The sequence below is a fragment of the Heloderma suspectum genome, chromosome 1 (assembly GCF_057233095.1).
Source record: "Heloderma suspectum isolate Gila_16-S chromosome 1, 16-S_ref, whole genome shotgun sequence".
Classification (NCBI taxonomy): Eukaryota; Metazoa; Chordata; class Lepidosauria; order Squamata; family Helodermatidae; genus Heloderma; species Heloderma suspectum.
The window spans coordinates 165,783,165-165,808,694 of record NC_139458.1 but is presented as its reverse complement, the minus strand read 5'-3'; the positions used below and the strand labels follow the sequence as shown (position 1 = coordinate 165,808,694).

Below are 25,530 nucleotides of genomic sequence, written 5' to 3'. Positions count from 1 at the left end.
GTTCAGCTGAACATAACGTTTAATAATACATTATGACACCTTCTGTTTTGGCTGTAATGAAGCTTCTTTCCCTGAGGAAATGTATATGTATCATCAACATTTGTAAATTCAGTTGCATTGGAGCATTTTCCACATTTTGTTTTCTTTCATGACCTTGAACAAGCAATACAATTAACAGATAATTGATGAAAAATACCACAGATGCATATGGCATCAAACTAAATACTAAGATGATTGCCTCTATGGGATACTATGTGGTAATGATTTTTTGTTCTCTTAATAAATTAAATATTAAAGCTATCTAGCTCTTTCCTTTTCCACGTAAAGCCAGGGAGGGGGGGGGGGTTGTCTGGTAGTGGCAGACAGAATACCTGTCTTCTATTATCCATGATGTGTAGGAAGGATTAATGCTTGTTACAGAGTTGCCTTCTCTGTCTGTCTTCCTCCTCTTACTAGAATAGTTGACTGGATTACCTCTGAGTTCTGTGTCAGACATTCTCATAATCATATGTGCCTGCATGGTCTGAAGCATGTTACGTCTCTATTCCAGTTGGCTTCAGGCACTTACCTAAATACCTTTTCACACTGCCAGACACTTCAGTAGTGGAATTAACATTTTCTTCACATCTCTTGTGCCATTATTTCTGTGCAAGTTGTCATACTTAGCCATATCTAAGGTTCCTCTGTGCTGTTCCCATACTTGTCTACAAGGTCTATAGGGACTGTGAGTGGCACACTTTCTTCCTGGCCACAGACTGCAGCCAAAGAGCCTACATCCCAGTTCCATCCTGTGAGTGACAGAGGTCATGAGGGTAGAGCAATGCAGGACCATGTCATGACTGCAAGTCATCACTAAACCATAATTCTCTCTTCCAGTACAAATATAGAAATCATTATACTTCATTAATGATATTTTTTCAGTGCCAGGCAGGAACAGTTTCTGTATGTTTTAGCCTTTCAACAGAATTGCCTATTACATGAGAAACCTGTCCATTTCATGTCGTGAAAGCATAGTGTTTCTGTAACTAGACACTTGTTCTATAATGTGTTCTGTAACTAGACACTATTTCAATCTATTTCATGAAAAGGAGACTCTTATAAATTGCAGCAAGTACTTATTAATTATAGCAAATGTTTCTACTGTCCAGACTATGCACATTTTCTTATGTACTTATCCAGCTACAGGAAACACCATAGAAATCTTTGTACTATCCCGAACATGATGTTTTCTTATGTACTTCTGAAGCAATTGGAAACATTTTCTTCTTTTGGCACAAGCACAATACCTGTGGTTGCAGTGAAAGCAGCCATTTTGAGCACATGTTTGTTTCTCTGATTGGAGCAACCTCTGGCGGTAGTTTCACAATCTGGACTTGTGCTATGTAACAAGTCCACTTGTTCTGTGCATTTGCTGCAGTTTATAAGAGGTACATTAAGTGAGAAATGTGGTCTGGTTTTTTATGAAATGTTTTGAAATGTCGTCTAGTTACTGAACAAAAAGTGTCATTACGCTAAGTTGTCTTATGTCTTGAAATGGACAGTTTTTGCATATAATAAGCAATTCCATTTAAAGGCTATGACATAGATACTATGCTGTCTGACTCTCTATGTGTTCTGAAGTGATATGTGTATAAAGGTTAAACTATCAAGATATTAGAGCAGTAATTATAATATGATATTTTGTGTGAATTATGTCTTCCTAGTATTATCAGTAGTTATATGGAAATATGTAACCTGCCAGTCAGACCTGCAACAAAATGTTGCAGTGTATCCTCACTTTCTTGCAGGAATGCTCCTGTTCAGCTCCTGCCAGACAGCCGTGCCTTCCTCCAGGGTACTGTAAATTGGTGATGCCCAGTGTGGCACCCACAGATGCCACTGTGCCTCTGCAGATATGCCATGGCACCTGCTCCACCTCTGCATAATGTTGGGCAAGGAGGTGGTTGCCATGAGATTTCACATCGGTTACAAGATCTTGTGAAACGCTGCAGCGGCTGTCAGGGGATCTCCTGGGGGCCATGAGATGTGGAAGAGCTATGAGTGAAAGTTATGTGTGCAGGAGAGAGACCACGCAGCCAGAGAGAGACCAAGAAAGCAGAGAGAGAGCAAGAAAGCAGAGAAAGCAAGCAGTCTGGGAGAAAGCAAGCAGCCTGAGAGTGAGAGAATCCAAGAATAAGCAGCCAAAGAGCAAAAGAGCAGAGAGAGAGAGAGAGAGAGCAAGAAAGCAGAGAAAGCAAGCAGCTTGAGAAACTACATGCACACAGATAGAACTTGCATGTGCACACACACAGAGAAAGGAGTGTGTGCTCCCAAAACTTTGACTGGCCACCCCTCTCCCAGTCATCTTGTGGTGGTGCTCATGATACTTTTCCAAAATTCTAAATGTGCCCTTGGGCCCCAAAACATTGGGGACCCCAGAAGCTGGCAAGGAGCTCAAATAGGGCATTCTGTTCTACCTTCCAGTTTTTTCTGCCCACCTTTCTCCTGATAGTCAATATTCTGTGACCATGAGCATGCTCAGTCCTCGGCGGGGGGGTTCACCTAAAGATTTTTTGTACTGTAAACCTCAGGAGGATGTTGACCTCCATCTTGATTTTCTATAGCCCCATTTTGCCTTCATTTCTGTAAGCACTCACCACCAAAACTATCCTAAATGGAGAGGGTTAGCACTGAGTAGAAAGCACCTTATAAGGAAACCTTGGGAAAATCTTATATTAATTAGGTTATTTTCACTGCAACGGATTTTCTGGGGCCATGGCTGAGTGTCTTTTGCATTAATATTATGTATGATCTTTAGTGAGAAGCATATGTAATAAAGTTATATAACAACTTTGAACAACAAATTAATTTTATGAAATTTCAGTGTTTCATGAATATAAAAAAAGAAGTAGGGATTATTCTATGAATAATTAGGAGAGCAATCCTGGGAGAGCATCCCAAGGACCATAGGATTTTTCGGAGTCCCTCTCCCGAGGCTGTAGACACTGCTACAAACTTGGGAGGGAGACTCTGAGTTCCAATACCCCTCCCCTGTCCCCTCAGTAGCTGCCATGGAAAGAACCACACCAGCTGCTTCCCAAGGTCACAAATGGAGCCTCATGGGGGAGAGAACAGGGAGTATTCTGGGAGGAGGGGAGAAGACAGGCCAGGATACAAGAAATCCTATGGCCTCTCCAGCCCTGGCCCAGCCCTCACCCAAGCACCTTCTCCAGATAGGCTCAAAAGCCTGTCCAGAGGGGAAAAAATCAAAGGCAGAATGGAGAAGTGAAAATTGCCTCTGTCGCTCCTCCTGCCCTCCTGGCAGCAGCCTGGTGGGGCAATGGATATGCAGATCATAGGCTTCCTTCTAAGGTGAACTTGTTCTTGTTTCTCAGACCTGACATATATTTGAAGGAAGTTAAAATAAAAAAAGTAGTAGCAATCAGATTTCTCTCAAAGGCTGTGATCCTTAGCATTCTTACTTGGAATTAAGGGTTCTAGAAATTAGTAGGTTTTATTCCAAGTAAAAAAGTTTTAGGTTGAAGTTCAAAGAAGGTAGAAGTTGTGATTTGCCTGATGATGTATGCATGTGTCTCAGCAGGCACCACCTTAGAAGAGGTATTAAGATTTTTAAAAATAGTCTTGCCAATGAATTGGGACCCATTTTTATATCAGTTTTTTAAATCAATTAAGCTAACTAATCTACTAAAACAATGCAGCCCTAACATAACAAGGGCCTCATTTCAAAAAGTTTGTCCCAAACTAGAATATTTTTCATTTAATAAAACTTTTCATTTCTATTTGTCTGTCACAAAAGCACAATTATTGCACAAGAACAGAAATAATTGCTTATGTAACCAGACTGTACATCAAGGATTGCTATTTTGATGCTGCTGTTAATCGAAAGTCAATACATTTAAATTGGAACATTTTGTAGAAGCTGCTGAAGACAATACTAAAATGAAAGCAGTTTTATAACTAGCATTAATACTTCCTGGTTTGTGAATGTTTAATGGCAGTGGTCTCTAGTATTAAGAACCTTTATATCTAGCTGTTGAATTTGGCTTTTTTTGAAGTTTTATGTTAACCGCACAAACTAGCATTGTTGTATTACAACACAATTATATCAATTGTGTTTTATATTTTTGTTAAATACCAAAGAAATGAATATTCAGACTGTTAGTGTCATTACACTATAATAGAGGCAAATCTTGTTCACTCTGGAACATGGCTTGGTTGTTCATTCATGTGGGTTGTGTCTAACCTATTTCATAGATTTGTATGATTCATGGCTATGAGTTAATTTTGTTATCTTAATTGGGTTATTTATTTTAGATGCTCCACCAACTGGTCAGGTACACAGTGTGAAAGGCCAGCTCCCAAGAGCAGCAAATCTGATAATATGAGTACAAGTAAGTTCTTTTTAATAACAATGTTAATAGCATTTAAGCTGGTATTTAATATTCCCATTATATTTTGATAATGTTTGGTTTATTGTCCTTTGCTTGTTCTTTTGCACTTATGGGCAGCTCTGATGTGAAACAGTTAGGAAATAATAAACGGGGAGGGGAAGAAGGAAAGGTGGCAAATATTGAGCAAATATAGTTACATGTACTTATACTTCGTCTCAGTTAGGGTGGGGGTGAAAAGTTCAACCAAAGGAGTAATGGAAAATTAGGATTTAAGGAGAAAGGGCACCATGTAGCTGTTATCAAAGATAGTTCCATAACAATAAGTATCAAAAAGGAATGGAATTGTTCAAGGTAGCAGAAGATTTTTGGGTGGTTGAGACTAAGGTTGAGATGTTTCAGAAGTGAGGGTAGAAAGTTAGAGTGGATCACATTCACAGAAAACTTTAAAGGTAAGAAAACACACATTGGGTTGCATCCAGACTAAGTTAGTTCCTCCCTGCTGCTTAAATAGTGGCTAACTTGTCCCATTAATTAAAGCAGGACCTAATTTCAACCAATGCAATGTGTCTGTGAATATTGTCATCAGCTTTGGTATCTATAGGTGCCATTTCATTAAAGAAAGGAGTACTTCTGTTTATGGAAGACCCTCTTCTGTAACCAGAAGGGGCTTTAGCCCAGCACAGGCTACTGCGAACAGGGTTAGAAATACATATGCAGTTAGAAATATACATGTAGAAACTACATTCTGCATCTGTATAGTCTCTAACTGGATTGGGGAGATTTGCCCCATTCAAACTTATCAGTGTTTAATCATTACTACTTAAAAGTGAATTAATTATTATTCCAGGGTGTGAAAAAGTAAAGTCAAACAAATTGTTTTAGCAACATAAAACATGTTTGGCATGTTTTATGATTAGCAGAGTGGTATTTGGTTAAGTTACAGCTGTGCACAAATGACCTCTCAAAATTCTCCAGCTTATTTGTGAAATAGCAGATAAAGTGAAATTAGGTGGTTCAATAAAGTAGTGGGTCTTAAGGAAGGATGTCAGGGACAACAGGCAGGCTTGGACAGAATAGTAAAGTGAATTTTCAGCTGTCCTGAGGACATACAGAGAAATATATATATTTCGTATGTGTGTGTGTGTGTGTGTGTATATATATATATATATATATATATATATGGATCTTTCCACCCACAGAGGTGCCTCTGCCTGATTTTTGGGGACCATCCCTTACTCTTGCACCACTACCCCCCCCCCCGATTCAGCAGAGTCCGACCTTCTGTGTAGAAGGAGTTGTCATGGGGAGGAGGGGCAGGAAAGCCACATCACACTGCTGACTCATACTCAGCTTGTAATCAGTTATAACTCCAAGTTCCTTTTCATACGTACTATTGCCAAGTGCCAGGTATCCCCCATTTTATACCTCTGCATTCAGTTTCTTTCTCCTAAATGAAGAACTTTGCACTTGTCTCTGTTAAATTTCATTCTGTTATTCTACCCAGTTTCCTAACTTATTAACATTATTTTGAATTTTGTTTTTATCTTCTAAGGTATTAGCGATCCCACCCAATGTTGTGTCATCTGCAAATTTGATAAATGTTCCCCTCTTTCTCCAAGTCATTAATAAAAATGTTGATGAGTACAGGGCCCAGGGTACAGGTTGATGAGTACAGGGTATATGCTTCATCCCTCCCTTTAATTTGATGACGAACCACTGATGTGTACTCTTTGAATACATTTCTCCAGCCAGATGTGGATCCACCTAGCAGTAGTGACATCTTACCGACACTTAACTAGCTTGCTAATTCGAATATCGTGCGACACTTTGTTAACTGCTTCACTGAAGTCAAGATATATCATGTCCACAGTATTTCCATAATCTACTAAGGACATTTTGAAAAATAAATAAGATTAGTTTGGCAGGTCTTATTCTTGACAAACCCATGCTGCTTTCCAGTGATCACTCCATAGATCAAGCAGTGCGTAGGAGTGGGGAATCCACCCTCTTCGCCATGGGTCCTGTTGCCCCGAGGACCCATAGTGGGGGGTGACGTTCCTCCCCCCAATTTTTGCAAGGAGCACTTTGATAATCTAACGTAAGCGAATGGAGCCCCTCCACTGCCTGTAATATTATGCAGATGGGGCCTTTACTGCCCTATGTGCACAATATTGCATTTACAGAAGATCCCGAGGTGCCATTTTTTTTCCACAAAATGGTGACCGCAGGAACGGCACTCGATGACGGCTCAGGGTAGGGGAAGGTGGCCCGACAAGCATGGCGGAGATAGGGATGGGCGGATTCCCTACCTGCTGCTCCTCCAGGGAATCCGCCCTTGTGGGGAGATGATCCATCCCTCTCTCTCGAATCCTCGCCGGCTGGCTCTGCTCCGTGGCGATTCTGCGGAGCCACCGGCCAGCTCTGGAGCACCAGCAATACGGCCGCCATTGCCGTATCACTGACTGAGGCTGACTGACTCCAGACGCAAATGGCATCCACTATGCCATTTGCAGCCGTAAAGCTCTTAGATTAAGCTAAATGCAGCTGTAAATGGCTTTACGGCTGCAAATGGCGTCTGCGGTTTTTCACGCGATAGGCTAGCAAGGCAAGTCAGGAATTTCATGAAGAGCCCATGCTTAGTATGTCTCCCAACAGATATCAGGGTAATTAAAGTCCCCCATTACTACTACTTCATGCTTCCTTGAAACATTTGCAAATTGCTTTGGGGAAGCATCATCTATATCTTCTTCATAGTTGGGTGGTCGGTAGTAGACCCCAACCACAGTATTGTTTTTATTCCTTCCTCCATTTATTTTAACCCATATGCTGATTGCATTGTTAATTTGTTTAGAAGCAGAACATTTGAATATAATGAACATTGCATGGAATATCCAATTCAGTCAGTATTACCCCATCTCTTTCTTAAAACTTGATAGTGCAGAAAAAGGCAACTAAAATGAACAAAGGGCTGGAGTGACTCCCCGATGATGAAAGGTTACAGCAGCTCGGATTGTTTAGCTTGGAAAAAAGGAGGGTAAGGGGAGACATGACAGAGGTGTACAAAATTATGCATGGTTGGAGAAAGTGGATAGGGGGAGACATTTTTCTCCCTCTCTCATAGTACTAGAAACCAGGGTCATCCCATGAAACTGATTGGTGGGAGATTGAGGACAGATAAAAGGAAGTACTTCTTCATACAGCATATAGTTAAACTATGGAATTCACTTCCACAAGATGTAGTGACGGAGACCACACTGGATAGCTTTAAAAGAGGATTGGGCAAATCCATAGAGGATAAGGCTATCAATGGCTATTAGTCCTGATGGCTATATGCTACCTCCAGTATCAGAGGCAATATGCCTGTGTACACCAGTTGCTGGGGAACATGGGTGGGAGGGTGCTATTGCACTCATGTCCTGCTTGTGGGTTTCCCGTGGGCAGCTGGTTGGCCACTGTGTGAACAGAATACTGGACTAAATGGACCCTTGGTCTGATCCAGCATGGCTCTTCTTATGTTCTTAAGATATTTCTTAAAACAAAAATTGCATGCTAGTAGGTTTGCAGAGGTATTTCTTAAACTTTTCTTGCCAGCTGATAGCTTTGCAGTAATCAAAGCTGTTTCTATTATTTATTGCAGGAAGCATTGCAATCATTGTTCCTCTCGTCCTCTTGGTGACCTTGATTACTACTTTGGTAATAGGCTTGCTCCTTTGTAAAAGAAAGCGAAGGTAAGGAATTTCTTCAAGTGTGTGTGTGTGTGTACAATTATGTCCAAGAAAGAATATCATACACAAGGTTAATTCAATATAGTGAAGATGCTGTAAAGCAGATACCTACACACAGCTCTGAAGATGAAGGGGAAAGAATGGACCTAACTATGGCTGTGACTCCATTTCCTATGCAATATGGAACTAATCTGAAATCCTAATTCCAGGCTAAACTGCACATGATGCTAAATACTTCATTTGGAAGCATGCCACAAAGCAGTTGGGTATCATCAGCATACTGGTGGCACCAAACTGCAGACCCATCTCATGTAGAATGTTGCCAGTTGGTAACAAGGGTATCTAATTGCCTATCAGTTTGCATGTGGGTTGTTCCACTTTTCTCCAGGTTCCTGCAATGCAGGCTTCTCATGCTGCCATAACAGCAGCCAGCACTGAGAAGGAATGGGATCACTAAATCCCTGTATGAGAAGTGCAGTAGTGCCCTATGAGAACACCCACTCAGAAGCACAAAGTTGCACACTGAAGGGATCATATCCTTCATTTTTAACTGCACTGAGTTGGATCCAGCTTCCTTTTACATTGTGGGAGCATTCCCTGAGTGGAATTCCACTCAGAATGAACCTGCGAGTGGAAAGGGAGGGAGGTAATATATGCCAACTCCCCCATCCATCTGTAACCCCTATCATCACCACCTCCACTGTTCCCTGGAGGGGTAGGGGGAAATCGACAAAGACTGCCTCCTCCCCCCTTCTGCCAGTGGAAATGCTCCACTAGATAAGAAGCTTTCTATGGACGGAAGGATCTCTTCCATCCATAAAGGAAGACGCTGGATCCACGCTACTGTTTCCTGATATATATTATTAGTACATATAAGTAATTCTGTGCATTTAAAAAAATTCTGAATAAATGTTTTTCATGATGAAGATACATAAACATGTACGTATGAGTGGCAAATTAATAATTTTCCCCTCACTGAAATATAAATCACATTAGGAATGTGTGACTGATGAAAACACAGTGCACATTGTAAAAGTTTATCTGTCAGTTTATAATGGGATATATAATTACTTGGGATATATAATTATTCTACAATTATGTAAATTAGTTTCTAGTTATTTATCACCTCTCTGTAGAGGACTGATTTTTTAACTTTAAAGTTATTTAAACTGCATGACTATTAGCTGATTTTGAAAGTATAAGAAACTGCTAAAACAGACATGGGAATAAGCAGTTTCCTGGAATGGTTTTAGGCAGAAATCACATTGAATGGATGTTCTTGTTATGTATTTAGCCCCATCATGCATACATATAGCATGTTATACAGTTTTACAGACAAAAATTGACAGGTCCCTTCCCCCAAGAAGCTTAGAATCTAAAATATACAATAGAGGAAGAGTAGGAACAGACAGTGGTAGAGATGGATGAATGTGAGCAAATGCGGATACACTTACTTAAAAACTGACTGCCGTTGGAAAAGATTTTGGAGATAAACCAAAGGTCACATTGAAAAGGTTGATTTTGAGGTGGGATTTGACATGCATGTTCACAGAGGAAGGAGAAAAGTGCCGCTGCCACAGCAGCGAGAGAGAATAGGCATGGCCATTTAAAGGAGCAGGAGATTTTGTTTATTTTGCTCAACTGAGGCTAATGGCATTGGAGAGGAAGAGCAGAGATCACAGGCAGCAAGATAACGAGAAACAAGGCTATACATAGTGTTAAAAGTGAAAGATAAGGCATTGTGCTAGATATAAGGAATACAAAAAACAGTGAAGGAAACTGAAGATAGGAATCACATGGTCTGAATTATGAACAGATGAATTATTTGTATGATTTTGCTGGTGGAGTTTTGAAGGGAGGTGAGAGGACTGAGGTATGAAAGCCAGAGAGAAGGTTGCTTCAGGCAAGGTGGAAGATTACCTGTGCATGGGTTAGAGTTTTGTCCATAGGAACAAAGACGAGTGGGTAGATTTTTTTGCACTGCTGTACAGGAAGAATTAACATGACTTTGGAATGTAGTGCACAAAGGATAGATACAAATAAAAATAATGCCATGTTGTATGCATGGCAACAAGGAGAATGATGATGGTGTCAAAGGATATGGAGAGGGATTGAGAAGAGAAAGGCTTGGGAGGAAAGAAAAGTAGTTCTGCTTTGGATATGTTGCATTTGATATGGCAATTAGACATCCAAGTTGATATGTTGAACTGACAGGGAGATTCAGAACTGTACAGGATGGTGGCCCATAAGCCCCCAATACACCAGACGTCATTTTGGAGAAAGCTAATTAAACAGGGGATGCTCTAAGAACATGTTATTGTTATTGTAACTCAGACAAGAATGGCAACACAGTTTCTTTTCATTTTTGTTCAGATAGTTGACCTTTATTGTGTTTATTGACTATACGCTCATTGTACTATGCATAATAATTAAATAAAACAAAGTTTAACCAAAACTGGAAAGGTCTGGGACGGAGATTACCAGGTATTGTCAGTATGTAGGTGGTATGGAAAGCCATGGGATTTGATGATGTTATCCAAGAAGAGAATTTAAAAAGGGACTAGGAGGGAACCAAGGCAAGAACAGAACCCCAAGGCACCATCACGGAAGATGGGAATGTAGCAGAAGAGCTCCACTGCTTTATCAGAAACGTTAAATGAGCAGTCTGACAATAGAATCTAAATTTATAAATAAATAAATATGCCATTTTTCTCTCATTTGTAAGTGGGAATTTCATGTCATTAAAAATCCTTAGAAAATGAGTCTGGGTAAGACACTCTTTGCAGAATTACAATTTCTAGAATCACTGATAGTACCTTTGTGTAAGATAATATTTGAATTGTGTTACACAGAGAAGAATTTATTCACTATTTTTTCCCTGATGTGTTCTAGGACTAAAACAATCCGACGACAACCAATAATAAATGGAGGAATCAATGTAGAAATTGGAAACCCATCGTACAATATGTATGAGGTGGGCCATAATCACAGTGAAAGAGGTCTTTCAGATTTTACATTAAATCCAGAAAAGGTAACATTAAATATTTGTCACTATGCTTTCTCATTCAAATAATTATGCATTATTAAATAATAATGAAATATTATCATTGGGTAGGATCCAGAAATACAGTTCCACAGACAGAAGGAGTTCTTCCAATCACAGAAGAGGTTCTAATCCAACGGAGACTCCTGGTAATGGAAGTGGGAGGCAATTTTAACCGATTCCCTTTCCTCCATACAGCCCCGCCCCCCACCCACTAGTCCTTTGGATACAGTCCTGACATTCCTTTGGGGAAGAGGGAGGAAGGGATTGGTGAAAATGCCCCACCCCCACTTCATTTGCAAAAGCCTCTGTTGGATCAGAGCATCTTTTGGATGGAAGGTCTCCTTTAGATGTAACACATCATTTCTATAGTGCTTAATCTATGCTGGCTCATTCACAATAATAAATTAACACTCAAGTGATGAACGTGTGTGTGTGTGAACCAGCTGTGTGCTATGAGTTCTAAAAATGCAATTAGTGTACTTCAAATGTGCAGGAGTTGTAGATTGTCCCTAATAGATATTATTTTAAATGAAATAACAATTGTTCATTGTTACCTGTCTTTATATATGTTTTTGTATGGCTACAAGGTATTTGAAATCTGCACTAATTTCTTTTACCTAATTAATTTTGAAGAAGGAACGTCTTCACTGGAAACTTTCTCATTTCAACTGCTCCCAGTCCTGCTTATTTCAAGAGATCTTATGCATGTAGATTACTCTCAAGACTTCCCTATTACATATTTTACTTAATGAGCATTATGCCTTTCCCAAAGTATTTGTACTTCAATGCTATTGTTGGTATGGTAGCAAGAGAGTGAGGGCAGAACCACACTATAAAATCATAAAAATTGCCTTGACAATTTTTTTTAAAAAAGGTTTATAAATGTTTTAAATAATAATCACTGCCTTGCTGAATCACAGTTAAGACTCCATTAGGTCCAGGATTCTGATTCTAGCAGTAGCCAGCTGGGTGCCTCTAGGAAACTCACTAGCAAGGAATAATGCTGGCAACCTTCAGCTTTATTTCCCCCCATCATCTGCTACTCAGAGGCATACTACCTATGAACATGGAGGTTCCATTTAGTTAACATTGGCAACAGTGACTGATAGACCTATCCTCTATTAATTCTTCTAATCCTTCTAAAAACCATCTGAGCTATTTGCTACCTTTGTATCATGTGGCATTCATTACCTTAATTATGCATTTTTAAAAGATCCTACTGCCAGTCAAATATGATGGGTAATCCTGTGTTACAGTATTATGAGAAAAGGTGAAATATCCCTCTTCCTACATACCATGCATAATTTTATCAATCTCTGTCATATCATCCCTTAATTGTTTTCTTTTCTAGACTAAGAAGGCCTATGGAAAGTGCAACAGCCCCTGCATTGTTTTAGTTTCTCTTTTCTGTATATTTTCCAACTTTGTGATATCCTTTTTGAGCTGACCTGAACTGTACTGTAGCAATTTTCTTTGGACATGTGCTACATTTTCAGCCACTCTGGTTATGTGCAAGTACACACATCTCTTTTTAGTTGCACACCTATTACTAGCAAAAAGATTTCTCTACCCTTTCATAGAAACATCATAATATCGAAGGGTGGCAGAGCCACTAGGGCTAGACTATGGGCATCTCTACACCAGCCTAAAATCCTGCATTTCAAATGAGGCTTTCTGCTTCCATTTTAAATGCAGGATCACCACTGACTCCCTTTACATGCACTTCCTCCCCCATCCCCACCTTTCTCCCTGTATCTGAGTCTTCCATTATTTTTCATTGATCTTGCTCCTCTTCTTGCCGCTTTAACTCTTTTGATGGAGGAAACTGAAACACAACACAAGGAGGTAGTTTGATAGCTCATTATCTGCAATCTATTTAAAAATGGAACAAAGGGCATTTAATGCAGGAGGGTCATGGCAGGGTCACAGCGTCATGTAAAGAGCCCACAAACTTCCGTGAAGGAGCAATCTCAATCACAGGATAAAAGCTCCATGTGATGAAGCCCTATGAAATCCAGTTCTAGAGTCCTATGGCCCCCAAATGAGAGCAACATTCTAGGAAATGAAGATGGCAGGGATGGCTATCTGGATCTTTGCTCCACATCAGCCAGCAACCTGGCCCTGTAGTATTTTGTTTTTGTTTTTTAAGAGAAAAGAAACGAAAGAAGTGGCAATGAATGCTGCAGCAGTGTCAACACAGCCACCACCACAGGAAGGGAATGAACAGGTCTGCCCTTTTTTCCGTGTTTTTTTTTTTTTTACAAAGGGTGTTGGGTGCACTATAAAGAGTTTTGAAAAAATAAAGGGACTATTTCATTCCCTCCCTTCTGCCTGGTAAGTGGCAGTGGTGGGGTGTGGGTGGGGAGAGACTAGTCCCTTGTTAATTCTTTTAAAGGGACCCATTCATTCCCTCCCCCTCTCCCTGCTTATCAAGTGGCAGAAAGGGAACAAACATATATTTTTCTTACTCTCTCTCCACCACCCCCACCTCATATTCCCGTTTTATTTTAATTTTTTAAAAACCTGGGTGCACAACTTATGAGGATGGCATGGGCAAACTCTGGCAGGCATCTTGCCCAGGTCCCCCTCAAGCCTAGCAGTGCTACTGCTAAAGGGGAAGTCACTTTATTGTACCAAAATATGATCATCTATACAAGCCTTTGAAAAGAATGAATCCTGTGCTACGAAGTATATATTTGCTGTGTTGCAAAGCAGTTACTGGATTATGGATAATTTTAGAAGTGACTCAGTGTCTCCTAGACAATTAATCATAAGTATAGGCAATATGCTTAGCCTGGTTCTTAAGCCTTTTGACAAAATGACGATTAACCTTGATGCTTCCTATACTAATGTCATGCTTTATGTAAGAGCACTCTAAACTGAAGCTTGTATTTATTTTTTTATTTGTTTATATAGGAAAAAGCCAAAGTTAAAGTAAAGTATGTGTTTGCACTCATTGCTTGTTCAATAGTACTTCAGAGTGTAGGATAAAAATTGCACTATTTTAAAACCAGCAACTAAAATGCAAAAAATGCTCTATTTAAATGCAGGCCAGATATATAGGGGGAGGGCCCTCAGTCTTCAAGCTTCCCCACACAGCACCACCCATCTACTTAAACTCTGATCTGAAAGGACCTCTAACAGCAGGGGTGAGAAATTGTCATCCATTTTCCATGCTCATTCTATCATAGTCCCCTAGTGAAAGTTAGCAAGGTTTCTCTGACTTTACAACTGATTCAGAACGAATATGCAAACAACAATTTCTGAATGTTGTATTTCAAAAAAGCCACTGCGACAGGCTATAAAACAGTACAACTGATGACCAGGCTAGAACTGACTTTAAATTCATAAATGTGTGCATGTTTGTTATGTACAGAGCAGGCACAGGGAAGCAAGAGCAGCCTCAGGAGTGTGGTGGGGAGAAGGGAGGGAGGGAGGAAACTCAAAATGGGAGCTTTCCTTGAAATAGCAAATAGCAGCTTTGAAGAGGAGACGTTTGTTGGGACATTGGTAAGGAGATAAAAGAATTCTATTCCCCTTTCCCACAGTCCTGAGGCTGCTCAGACTTCCCTGATGCTGCTATTTACATAAGAAGAACATGCACAGTACTTCTATTCATGCAATTAACATCACATGTCGTTTGGCCCTGAAAGGAAAGCAAGTATAAGCAAAACCATGCTAATTAATAGTTCAGTCATGTTTTGCTGTGCAGCATTAGCAGAGCATAGGATTATTTGCTTTCTCCCAAAATCAAAACATATTATTTATTGTATTTTTAATTCACCCAATAACCAAAGTTCTTCGGACAGATTATAAACAGCTACAATACTAAAATGCCACACAAACAGTTAAAAATATAAAATGCACTACACATATTTAAAAGAATAAAATACAAAACAAACAGCACAGGAATAGATGAGACAACCATGAAAATCTAGAACTACTTCTCTAAAATGCCTAGGGGGAAGAAATATTTTCTCAGTGCTAGGCAAAGACAACAATGTAGGTGGCAGGCGAACCTCTTTGGGGAGGGCATTCCCTAAGTAGGGTGCCACAACTGAGAAGGCCCTCTCTCTTGTAGTCACCTGCCTAGCTTCCTTCATTGGGGGCATCCAGAGGAGGGCCTCTGAAGATGACTTAAGGGTCTGAGCACGTACATAACAGGATGAGATTGTCCTTTAGATACTCTAGTCCCAAGCCAACTAGGGCTGTAAAGAACAACACTGACTCTTTGAATTGGGCTCGGAAATGGACTGGAAGCCAGTGTAGCTGATGAAGCACTTGTATCACATGATCGTATTGACTAGTCCCAGTTAATAACCTAGCATTTGAAGTTTCTGAACTGTTTTCAAAGGTAGTTCCATGTTACAACATATTTGCAGTAACCCCACCAGGAGGTTACCAGAGCATGGATAACTGTAGCTAGGCTACATCTGTCCAGATAGGGTCATAGCTGATATATCAACCTAAGCTGTTAAAAAGTGGTCCTCATCACCAAGGCCATGTGGACCTCAAGTGACAATGATGGATCAAGGAGCACCCACAAGCTGCACACCTGAACTTTCAGGGGGAGTGCAACCTCCTCAAGGACTGACAGTACTTCCGCCTTGTCTGGCTTCAGTTTGTTGTCCCTTATCCAGTCCATTAACCTGCTCAGGCACCAGTTAAGAACATGAACTGCCTCACCTGGGATAGATAAAAAGGAGAAGTACAGCTGGGTGGCACTGGCATATTAATTATATCTTGGCCTATATCCATGGATGACCTCCCCCAGCAGTTTCATGTAGATGTTAAATAGTATGGGGGATAAAACTGAGCCACAGAACACAGCAATAAACTCTCAGCACCACCACTTTTTGGAAAACAACCATCAACGTAGGAATGGAACAACAGTAAAACAGAGCCCCCAACTCCCAACTCAAACAGCTGATCCAGAAGGATACCATGGTCGATGGTATTGAAAGCTCCTGAGAGGTCCAAGAGAATCAACAGAGTTGCACTTCCCCATCTCTCTCTCAGCAAAGGTCTTCCCAGAAGGTGACCAAAACTGGGCCTAAAACTGGATTGAAATAGATCTAGAAAATAAACTTAATCCAAGAATTCCTGATGTTGATCAGCAAACACACTCTCAAGCACCTTGCCCCAAAATGGGATGTTAGCAAGTTGTTATCCACTTCTGGCTCCAGGTTAGGTTTCTTAAGGAGTTGCCTGATTACTGCTTCTTTTAAGGAGGCTGGTATCACCCCCTCTCTGAAAGAGGAATTTACAATCTTCCAGATCCAAATGGTCATCCCATCCTTATTAGATGTAACAAGCCAAGATAGGCAGGAGTTGAGGATAAAAGTGGTCAGTCGAACTTGTCCAAGCAAGCACCTTGTCTGCATCTTCACACCTCAACAACTGAAACTCATTCAATACAGCTGAATGACTGAATGGTGCTCTGAATTGAGGACTGAATGGTGCTCTGGATATCTCCATTAATGGAACTGAATTAATAGAGGAGTCTCAGGCATTCTGGATACTTGCAATTTTATTTTCAATGTGTCTTGCAAATTTATCACAGTGAGTTGTCAAAGGCTGACCAATTTCCTCTCAGGGTCAGATTGTAATAACCCATTTACCACCCAAAACAGCTCTGCTGGGCAACACTGTGAAGATGCAGTGGAGGTGAAAAAGTACTTATTTGCCACCCTCACCCTCACACAATAGTTCGATAATTTATTACCTCTAACCAGTGTTTGGTCAGATTCAGCATGACTCTTTCTTCACTTTTGTTCCAGCCAACATCCCACTTGCTTTATTGGCCTCAGCTCCAAGATGTACCAAGGACCTAATTTGGCTCTGCCAAGTGGGAGAGGGCACATGGGAATGATCATGTCAACTGCCCTGATCAATTCCGTGTCCCATACAGTGACCAGAGTTTCAACAGAAGCACCAGTCATACCAACTGGAAAATCATACAGAGGCAGAGCCCTTTGGAAGCCTCTAGGCTCCATTAGTCTCTGAGGGCTTACCATTCTAACAGGTCCCTCACCCAGGTCCTCCAAAATATACAGAAGATATGTTCCTTCTCTGGCATTGGGAAGATATGTTCCCTGACCTTGGTGCTGGGGAAGAAGAAACTGTTAATGCTATTGTCTAGCTCCAATGGACAAAGAACCCATTAGAGTAGGCCAAAGGAAAGAATGGAACCACCAGATGCAGGAACAAAAAGGGAGACCTGAAAGGGTGCTTCCAGATGAAGCTTTTATGGTGCCATTACCCTGCCTCATTCATGGTAGTTTGTGGGGGTCCAGTCAATGTCTTCTACTCATGATCCTCCCATATTTTCTCACTGCTTCTCCTGTCTTTTTTGTAGGGATGGTGGAGAATTCCACCACAGATTTCAGTGAGGCCGAATGCACTGGCATTCGGCCCCCCGAAACCCGTGGCGGAACAGCCTCCCACCCCCTGCCACCCCACGGAATCCCCCCCAGGACAAAGCTTACCTGGGGTGGATGTCCCGGCGGCGCCGGCAGTGGCTCCAGCGCCAGCAGTTGGTCTCTTGGCCGGCTGCTACGGCCGCCATTTGCGTCCTGCCAGGCTGCCATGATAGGCTACATAAGTATTTACGTAGCCTATCACGGCAAAGAGCAGGGACGCAAACGACGACCGCTACGCCGTTTGTGCCACTGCTGTTTCCGTGATAGGCTACGTAAGTATTTACGTAGCCTATCATGGCAGCCTGGCAGGACACAAATGGCGGCCGCTACGGCGGCCGCTATTTGCATCCGCAGCAGCCCGGTCGCGGCCAGAACTCTGGCTGCGGATGGCCCTGGCCAGTGGCTCTGCGGAGCTGCCGCAGAGCAGAGCTAGCCAGGGACAATTCTGGGGGGAGGGACGGAGTGCCTTTCCCCCCACCGCGAATCACACCTGCGAAAAGGTAAGTGACCTTCGTACATCACTATTTTTTTCTTAACACAGAAAATCCATTAATGAGAAAAAGATAGAATAGTTGCTAGGGATGGATAAATTTGTCAGTTTCACTTTCTCCCACATTGGAATTTTTAAATCTCAAGTTCTTTCCATCTCGAATATGAAGAAATTTGCAAATTTTGGGAAACTCTTACCAAAGGAAACTGTCTGAAATGAAATTCTCAGCTGCACTGGCCAATAGGTGCAGCCATTCCTAGCATAGAGAAGATCATGCTGTCCATACCTGCCATACACCTGTTAAAGATGAGAAGCCTGTCAGAAGAAATAGGTGGCAACCCTGACTCGGCATGAACATTGTTGAATATATGGGGATCAAAACTCAGACTTTAAGAGCTAAGCATTCAAAGCTATGATTCTAGGCAGAAGAATCTGTCAGTTTTGGTTACTCTCAAATTCAGATTTTTTAAAATCTCAAGTTCTTTCAGCCCTGAATGTAAAGGAATTCGTGAATGTTAGTAAATTCTTATAAAAAATCAACTAAAACTAAATTCTCCCCTATCCCTAACAGCTGAACAATGCCTTCTGAGTGGGAGCACTTACGAGTAGGGCTGCACGAAAGTCACTTACCTGGTCTCACAGCTTTTCGCGGTGGGGGGGAGGCGCTTCGCTGCTCTCCCCCGGAAGTTCAGGCCGGGGGGGAGACTTCCCGCCTTGCCCGGCCGAAATTCAGGCCGGGGGGGAGGCTTCCCGCCTCGCCTGGCCGAAATTCAGGCCGGGGAGGAGGCGCCTCACCTCGCCTGGCTGCAAAATAAAAAGTTAAAAAAAAAAACGCCCCCGTGATAGGCTATGTGACGATTAACGTAGCCTATCACGGCCAGATCTGCAAAGTCAGCCGTGTTAGGCTATGTAAATCGTCACGTAGCCTATCATGAGTGACTTAAAAAAAAAAAGCACGTACGCAAATGGCGGCCCCCATAGGGAGCCGCCATTCGCGTTCCTTATTTGGTTGCTGTAGTCTACCTAAATCTTTACGTAGACTACGGCGAAAATAAGGGCAACGCAAATAGCGTTGCCCTTATTTTCGCCGTAGTCTATGTAATCTTTACGTAGACTACAGCGACCAAATAAGGAACGGGAATGGCGGCTCCCTATGGGGACCGCCATTAGCCGTACGCGCTTTTTTTTTTTAAAGTCACCCGTGATAGGCTACGTGACGATTTACGTAGCCTATCACGGCTGACTTTGCAAATCTAGCCGTGATAGGCTACATTAATCGTCATGTAGCCTATCACGGGGGTGGTTTTTTTTTTAGTTTTATTAGAATGGCGGCAGCGGCAGCCGGTCGAAAGATCGGCTGCTGTCCCCGCCCCTGACGAAGACCCGACGAACTGCCGCCAGGACCCGCCGCCGGGAGTGACATTCGGGAAAGGTAAGTCCCGTCCCGGGGGGGGGTGCAGGGGGCGGGGGGGCGGAGAATTTCTCCCCGAAACTTCTTCGGGGGGCCGAACACGTTGGCGCTCGGCCCCCCGAAGTTTTGGGGAGAAATTCTCTGCCAACCCTACTTACGAGCCTCTGACTGAAAGCACCCAAAGATACACATCAGATAATTTACTGCCCAACTCATTTCTAGTATTATAACTCTGATTCATTTCTTTCAAAGAAAAAACAAAACTGTTTCCCACACCATCTCAAAATGACCCATGTTTTGATTTCAAGATAGTTTTGATTTCTCTTTGAATGAACTGAATAGAAGTTACCCCAAAAGAATTATAATGCTCCAAATGAGCTGAGCAGTAAATTATCTTCTGTACATTTTTCTTGAAAGTCTCCTCCATTAGAGTATCTTCACTCCTACATAGGGTGCAAACCTGTACAGCTAAAAAATAATAATTATAAAGAATTATTCAGGCATATTAGAGGGAAGTGGAGCAGCAATTTATTTGACTGGAATAGAATGCTTCTTCAGCTGTTTTGGCACAAACCTGTGTTTGCACCTTGCCGCTGCTAAATAGAGGGGTAACCATGCATAATTAACCAAAACCCTTTTACATGCTGAAACAAACTGGCATGTAAGTGAAAAAATCTGTTCAAATTTATGACGAATATTCTCTAAATATTTTCTGACAAATAAATTGTAGTAAGCTTTTCATTAAAATTGAGATAAACTGATCACGTGATCTTAATATTCTATAATTTAGAATCTATACCAACAAACAAATAATTTAGGTATTGTATTTGCTGCAAAATACAATGCCACAAACCATGTAATGCCAGGGTTATGGTACTATTACATAATATTTATGGATTTAATGAACAAAACTAAAGGCTTGCACATGCACAGTTGTGTGCCTGATCAGACAAAATGTTTAGTGCAGTAAAAGCAGGCCATCAGCACAATACACACAGTCCAAGTAAAGTTAGGTGCACTTAAATCACGTTCAAAGTAAATTAGGTCTAAAGTAGTGCAGTGAGACATAAATAGTCCCAGCTTGCAGTAGATTGCACCCACTATCACTGAAAATGTATTGAAACCTCTGAACCCTCTTAAATATTAATTATATTATTATTAATCATCTTCATATGCAAGGGTGCATGTATTTATATATTTCATTTACACTCATTTGTAATGTGGTTTCTGTAATTAAAAATCATTTTGCATGCATTGAATCAAAATGTTCATAGGAGAAGGGATGGTTGGAAAGAACTATTTTTTACAAAATACAGTGTGAGATAGGCAGATAGATAGATAGATTAGTTCATATCCATGCATTGGACTTTGATATGATTTAATTCTAAGCTTGCCTGAACATGAATAATGGGGCTCAAGCCAATTTCATAGTATATGGCTGTATCACACAACCTATTCCTATGGATGTTTATTCAGAAATAGTAAAAGAGCTTACTATCAAGAAAGTATGCATAAGATGGCAGCCTTAGTAAAAACCTGTCAGCACATGTTAATGACAGCAGTTGCATTAAAACGACACATTTTTAAATCCTCCAAATCAGGAGTGGGCAACTTGTGGCTCTCCAGAAGTTGTTGGACTGCAACTCCCATCATCCCCTCACCATTGGTGATGTTGGCTAGGGCTGATGTGAGTTGCTGTCCAACACATCTGGGGGGCCACAAGTTGCCACCCCTGCTCCAAACAATGATTTGGAGGATCAGAAAACATAGGGCAGTATCCGGTACTGCCGCTCTGCTCCTGCTTATTCTGCTATGCCAGAAAAACCCATCTCTAGCGTAACAGGGAGTGAGCGCTTCCCAAAGGAACCCCGGAAATGAGCAGAAATGCTCAATTCTGGATTGGGACAGGTCAGCAAAGCTCCCTTTTGTGTGCTCCCCTGGCCTGCCACATTCTGGAAATGAGCATAACAAAGCATAATGCATGGATCTGAGGTAGATTTTTGTTTATCTTTCTTAAGATTATCCTGATCTCACACCCATTTGTTTTGGAATAAATATATAAAATATTATGAAAGCTGTGCTGAGCCCCTTAAGTAATACATGTTGTAATCTGGACTGAAATTCTGACTGTACGTAAGACTGAAAAAAGAGCATGCCAGAAAAATGTTTCACTGACACCAGTATAGTTTTTGAGTTGTGTAAATGGCTTCAGTAGATGTTAGAAACACCTTTGCTACTAGAAAAAGTATTGTTATTATATATGCATTCAACAGAGAACTTTCAAAACTGGATTATGCATATTCTAAATACTCAATCCTGTTTCGTTTTTTTAAAGTAGTGTCCCTTTTTATACTTTTGCACAGATACACTAGACATCACTAGACAATGAAATAATAAACAGTAGAAATAGGATTTTGGGGGTGAATGCCAATGTTGTGCAAGTGGAAGGCAAACTCATGCAACATATCCTTTAAAGGATATGAAAGGATATATAACATATCCCCCCACCCCTGCAGCCCCCTCCTCAACCTCCTGAAAACTCTCTACAGAGGGTCAGAGGGATGTACATAAAATTGTAAACTATATCTTACCAAGCTGCAGTGTGTGTGTGTGTGGGGGGGGGGATTGTCTGAAGCTGGGCAGAAGAATCTTGCACCACTGGCACAAGGTTCCTGGTTTCAGCGATTCCCTCCTCCTGGTAAGACACAGTTCACAATATTCTCTAGGCCCCCTACATGCTCTAGAGAATCTTTTCAGGGGGTACAGGGGCACAAAGGCAGGAGGCAGGAAGGGGAAATCCACTGCACAGGCTGCCTTTTGCTTGCACAACACTGGATTTCACTTAGAATTTAAGAAAAAACTGCTTATTTAAGGCTGATCCATTTGCCCTTTGCATCCTCCCCAAACTCTTCCATGCACAGGAGTTTCTGGCCACTCTTGCATCAGCAGCATCCGTCATGGAAGTAGAGAGCTCCACTTGTAGGACAGCTTCATGTGCCTGTGGCACACGTAAAGGTCCAAGTGGATTCGCGCATGATTTTTAAGTGTATGTATGTATATATTGTGTCTCCACGTGCACACATCCATACTAGAGGGGCTGTGAGACTGCATCCACATCTGGCTCAGATATGAACTCCCAGGAGATTTAAAATCCTGCCTCAAGGAGAGAGATGAGGAGGGGCTTTAAGACCCCAAATGCTGAAATCTTCTCTGGCTCAATCAATATCCATGCTGGAGAAGGGTCCCCAGTCTGCTCCCTACCTTTTACTAACATTTGAATCAGGAGGGTGTGGTAGCAGCAGCCCTGAGAGCAAAGGAGGGATAGAGGATTTTTTCCCTCCTTCCCCCTCCTTTCCCAAGGACTGCAGATGCATCAGAGCCGTGGTAACTACAATGTAGTAGTAGTAGTAGTAGTAGTAATAATGTGAAAGAAACAAACAAACTTGGGAGAGTTTTCAGATGTTCCCCTTTCATGCTGTGAACCGCCCAGAGAGCTTCGGCTATTGGGGAGAATAGAAATATAATAAATACATAGATAAAAATATATTGCTAATAAACTTGAATTCTTCTCATATTGCATGTAATCAGTTGTATTAAAAGCATGTGCCATAAAATATTTAACAGCTCCTTATGATTTGCCTGAGCCCAGGTAATTAATAATCATGTTCTGGTTTGTAGTTTTGTGTGCATGTTGCGTGCTTTATCAAACTAGTAATTTCTCAGGTTTTGTGCTTGCATTAATCTAAATAACATGCAATATATTTATCTATTTTCAGCCAACAAACTACTCCAATCCAGTGTATGCAAAGTTGTACATGGATGGGCAGAATTGTCGAAACTCCTTAGCAAGTGTTGATGAAAGGAAAGAACTCCTTCCAAAGAAAATAGATATTGGCATAAGGGAGACTGTGGCATAATCCATTGTAACCTTTTGTATACTGTATAAATGTATAAAATATAAGGATTACTTTTCTATGTACCAACAGTATTATAATTGTTTTGGCATCAGCATTACCTCTGGATTTTTTTCTGTTTGGTTGGTGGTTTTCTGGGTTTTTCTTTTGCTGATGACTTTGACTGACCATTTGTATGGTATTTTTATGAAAAGAAAATCTGCACTACAGTTAAATTTACAACAATGCTGCTGATATAACACACATTGAATTTGTTAAAAAAAATTTAAAAAATCCTTTGTAGTGTGAATATGAGCAATCTATTTTGTATGAACTTTTTCTTTGGTTTTACTTAATCAATGAAGATGATATCTGCACTTTTCCATTATATGGTCCGAAGGCTGTAGTACAGTGTGTGAATTTGTTTCTGTTTCAAATGGTGGAAGTATGATTGGATGGTCTACTCTCTTTGTGCCCATTAGAAATTCACTTCAGAACCTTAAAATTATAGAAAACTTAATTTCACAAATCAAACATAACTTGCTTTTACAATTAGCTTTAGGTTGCCAAGAAGCTATGAGTACTATAGAAAACATCTAATGGTCTGCATGAACACAGATTATTCAGTTTTGGAGATTCAGTGGTCGTCCAAGCTATACTAAACTTATATACCATGTAAAAATCCTTCGTATTTAGTAAACAAACGTATAGAACTTAGTGATATACATCTTGCAAGTGGAATGACCTTAATTGATGTGTGACTGATAAGGCCTATTCTGCAGTCCTGTATACAGTAGCCTACCTGGAGCACAAGAGGGCATTGCCTACATACATATTATATATTTATTTACTCAGTCACATGCATTATTTGTGTATGATGAATTCCCCTGTGATGTAAGGAGAGCAAAAAGCCATAAGCACACACATTGATAACAGTATTCTTAGAAGGAGGGGGAGAAAACCCATCCTTTCATAGAAATATTAAATCAACCAAGACTTCATCATTTTGTATCTATGGAAACTTTATTTAAAAGCTACTGTGGATTAATTTTAAAACTTCTTCAACAAACCTCAAAACCACATTCTCAATAGTGGAGAGTGTTAAATGTAATGAGTTTCTAGCACTTTCTCTGGTATTAGCTTATTTTATGTTGTTATGAAGAATAAAAAGAAAAAGAAAATCACTACAATTTGCTTATTATTAATTGCGACATAAATACATAGTGCAATTTCTCTAGGTTGTTAAAAAAAACATCCTTGAGATCTTTTATACCTATCTTTAAAGGCACAAAAGACTTCACACACCTGTACACAAATAATTGGGGGGCTTTTCATTCCTCTGCTACACTTTACTGATTTTTAGCTGTCATGATATATTAATCTAACAGATTAAATATGTTTGTGGTGGCTCTATTCCCTTTGTACAAACATTGCAAAGAAATAACGGCTGTTTTATAAAAGATTTTTGTTGTACTCTGTGCATGCATACTACCTATTTCTAAACTTTGCCATGTTGAGGCCTTTATTAAAACGAACTTGATTCATGTAATACCAGTGCAGTTTTGCTTGGACAATGTTATGCATATCACAAACCTTTTCAGGTTCTTGTTTAAGTCTAGTTTTAATTGAACAGTATATTTCATTTGGTTAAAAATAGTCATTTTGCCTATGTTTCTAAAAACGAAGTGTTACATACTTTATAAAATGTTGACTTTTACTTACTCAAATGAAACTCTTAACACATTTCATTATCGTGTTGAGCACTTTTTAAAATACAAGAACATATCTTAAGCAATATTAAGTCCAAAAAGATAAGATATTAAGGGCGCAATCCTATGCATGTTTAGACAGAAAAAAAGCCCTACAACTACAAGTCATACAAGTCCTACACCATAGCTGGCTGAGGACTGCTGGGAGTTGTAGGCCTTTTTTTCTGTCAAAACGTGCATCAGATTGCACTTTAAGTGAATATATAAAAATACACAATGCTAAAGAAGGGATACAAAATGGCAAAATTTGATGTTTGAAGCCATCTTTTGCCCTCAACACAAGCTGGACAAGACCTTAAAAAAACTTTTTTTTTTAGAATTCTTGGTTAAAATTGGTAAATATGGTGGCTCTAATCCAAGAGACAGAGAGTGCACAAAGCAGC

General features: G+C 40.6%; 1 protein-coding gene across 1 annotated transcript in view; it reads left to right on the top strand.

The window, feature by feature from the left end:
• Window positions 1–24,531, top strand: part of LRP1B (LDL receptor related protein 1B) — a 1,474,154-nt gene extending 1,449,623 nt beyond the window's left edge. Inside the window, exons 89-93 of the mRNA XM_084809602.1 lie at window positions 4,315–4,391; window positions 8,029–8,119; window positions 11,009–11,147; window positions 14,213–14,311; window positions 23,262–24,531. Coding sequence (XP_084665728.1) covers window positions 4,315–4,391; window positions 8,029–8,119; window positions 11,009–11,147; window positions 14,213–14,311; window positions 23,262–23,402 — 547 coding nt within the window. The 3' untranslated portion in view covers window positions 23,403–24,531. The remainder of the gene's footprint in view (window positions 1–4,314; window positions 4,392–8,028; window positions 8,120–11,008; window positions 11,148–14,212; window positions 14,312–23,261) is intronic.
• Window positions 24,532–25,530: the final 999 nt, after the last annotated feature.